We start from the raw sequence: 2,500 nt of genomic DNA, 5'->3' as shown, positions 1-2,500 counted from the left end.
GTGTGAATATGTGCGTGTGTGTGAATACATGTGTATGTGTTTGTGTGTGTGTATGTGTGAATATTTGAGTATATGTGTGTATGTGTGTGTGAATATGTGTATGAATACGTGTGTATGTGCGTGCGTGCGTGTGTGTGTGTGTGTGTGTGCATGCGTGTGTAGAAACGGATGCGGCAGAGGCAGCGGTCTACGTGGATCGGGAGGAGATCCGGAGGAAGAAGAGGAAGCAGAGAAACCAGCAGCCAGGTAGAGAGGCAGCAAGATGCCAGCAGAATGAATGAGAGAGAGAGAGAGGGGGGGAGAGGGAGAGAGAGAGAGAGAGAGAGAGAGAGAGAGAGAGAGTAGTGTGCGTGCACGTGGTATGTGTGTAATGTGCGTAGTGTGTGTGCACCATTTTTGTTACCCCCCACCATCTGTCTCCCCCCTCTCCCTCTGTCTCTATCTTACTCATTCTCTGCCTCACCCTTCCTCTCTCTCTCTGTCTCCCACCTCCCTCTCCCTTCCTCTCTCTCTCTCTGTCTCCCACCTCCCTCTCCCTTCCTCTCTCTCTGTCTCCCACCTCCCTCTCCCTTCCTCTCTCTCTCTCTGTCTCCCACCTCCCTCTCCCTTCCTCTCTCTCTCTGCCTCCCACCTCCCTCTCCCTTCCTTTCTCTCTCTCTGTCTCCAACCTCCCTGTCCCTTCCTCTCTCTCTCTGTCTCCCACCTCCCTCTCCCTTCCTCTCTCTCTGTCTCCAACCTCCCTCTCCCTTCGTCTCTCTCTCTCTGTCTCCCACCTCCCTCTCCCTTCCTCTCTCTCTGTCTCCAACCTCCCTCTCCCTTCCTCTCTCTCTGTCTCCCACCTCCCTCTCCCTTCCTCTCTCTCTGTCTCCCACCTCCCTGTCCCTTCCTCTCTCTCTGTCTCCAACCTCCTTCTCCCTTCCTCTCTCTCTCCCACCTCCCTCTCCCTTCCTCTTTTTCTGTGTCTCCCACCTCCCTCTCCCTTCCTCTCTCTCTGTCTCCCACCTCCCTCTCCCTTCCTCTCTCTCTGTCTCCCACCTCCCTCTCCCTTCCTCTCTCTCTGTCTCCAACCTCCCTCTCCCTTCCTCTCTCTGTGTCTCCCACCTCCCTGTCCCTTCCTCTCTCTCTGTCTCCCACCTCCCTCTCCCTTCCTTTCTCTCTCTGTCTACCACCTCCCTCTCCCTTCCTCTCTCTCTGTCTCCCACCTCCCTCTCCCTTCCTCTCTCTCTCTCTGTCTCCCACCTCCCTCTCACTTCCTCTCTCTCTCCCACCTCCCTCTCACTTCCGCTCTCTCTGTCTCCCACCTCCCTCTCCCTTCCTCTCTCTCTCTCTCTCTCTCTCCCACCTCCCTCTCACTTCCTCTCTCTCTCTGTCTCCCACCTCCCTCTCACTTCCTCTCTCTCTCTGTCTCCCACCTCCCTCTCCCTTCCTCTCTCTCTCTCTGTCTCCCACCTCCCTCTTCCTTCCTCTCTCTCTCTCTGTCTCCCACCTCCCTTCCTCTCTCTCTCTGTCTCCCACCTCCCTCCCTTCCTCTCTCTGTCTCCCACCTCCCTTCCTCTCTCTCTCTGTCTCCCACCTCCCTCTCCCTTCCTCTCTCTCTGTCTCCCACCTCCCTCTCCCTTCCTGTCTCTGTCTCCCACCTTCCTCTCCCTTCCTTTATCTCTCTGTGTCTCCCACCTTCCTCTCCCTTCCTTTATCTCTCTGTGTCTCCCACCTCCCTCTCCCTTCCTGTCTCTGTCTCCGACCTCCCACTCCCTTCCTCTCTCTCTCTGTCTCCCACCTCCCTCTCCCTTCCTGTCTCTGTCTCCCACCTCCCTCTCCCTTCCTGTCTCTGTCTCCCACCTTCCTCTCCCTTCCTCTCTCTCTGTGTCTCCCACCTCTCTCTCCCTTCCTCTCTCTGTCTCCCACCTCCCTCTCCCTTCCTCTCTATCTCCCACCTCCCTCTCCTTTCCTCTCTGTCTACCACCTCCCTCTTCCTTCCTCTCTGTCTCCCACCTCTCTCCCCCTTCCTGTCTTTGTCTCCCACCTCCCTCTCCCTTCCTCTCTCTCTCTGTCTCCCACCTCCCTCTCCCTTCCTCTCTCTCTGTCTCCCACCTCCCTCTCCCTTCCTCTCTCTCTCTGTCTCCCACCTCCCTCTCCCTTCCTCTCTCTCTGTCTCCCACCTCCCTCTCCCTTCCTCTCTCTCTGTCTCCCACCTCCCTCTCCCTTCCTCTCTCTCTCTGTCTCCCACCTCCCTCTCCCTTCCTCTTTCTCTGTCTCCCACCTCCCTCTCCTTTTCTCTCTTTGCCCCAGCCCCCACTCACCATTTCCCACCCCCTATCTCTCTTACGTCCGTCAGGTGAATAAAGCTTCTTCTTCTTCTGCGTTCACTCGTATGCACACGAGTGGGCTTTTACGTGTATGACCGTTTTTACCCCGCCATGTAGGCAGCCATACTCCGTTTTCCGGGGTGTGCATGCTGGGTATGTTCTTGTTTCCATAACCCACCGAACGCTGACATGGA

At 56.5% G+C, this 2,500-nt stretch overlaps 1 protein-coding gene across 2 annotated transcripts in view; it reads left to right on the top strand.

Annotated features, from left to right (window-relative positions):
- LOC143291485 (uncharacterized) overlaps positions 1 to 2,500 on the top strand; it is a 24,567-nt gene that overhangs the window by 14,353 nt on the left and 7,714 nt on the right. For both annotated transcript variants that reach the window (XM_076601363.1, XM_076601362.1), the window contains one exon: positions 163 to 246. In XM_076601363.1, coding sequence (XP_076457478.1) covers positions 163 to 246 — 84 coding nt within the window. The remainder of the gene's footprint in view (positions 1 to 162; positions 247 to 2,500) is intronic.

Source organism: Babylonia areolata, chromosome 17 (genome assembly GCF_041734735.1).
Source record: "Babylonia areolata isolate BAREFJ2019XMU chromosome 17, ASM4173473v1, whole genome shotgun sequence".
Taxonomy (NCBI): Eukaryota; Metazoa; Mollusca; class Gastropoda; order Neogastropoda; family Buccinidae; genus Babylonia; species Babylonia areolata.
Note: the sequence above shows the minus strand (reverse complement) of the source record. Positions and strands in the feature narration are given on the sequence as shown.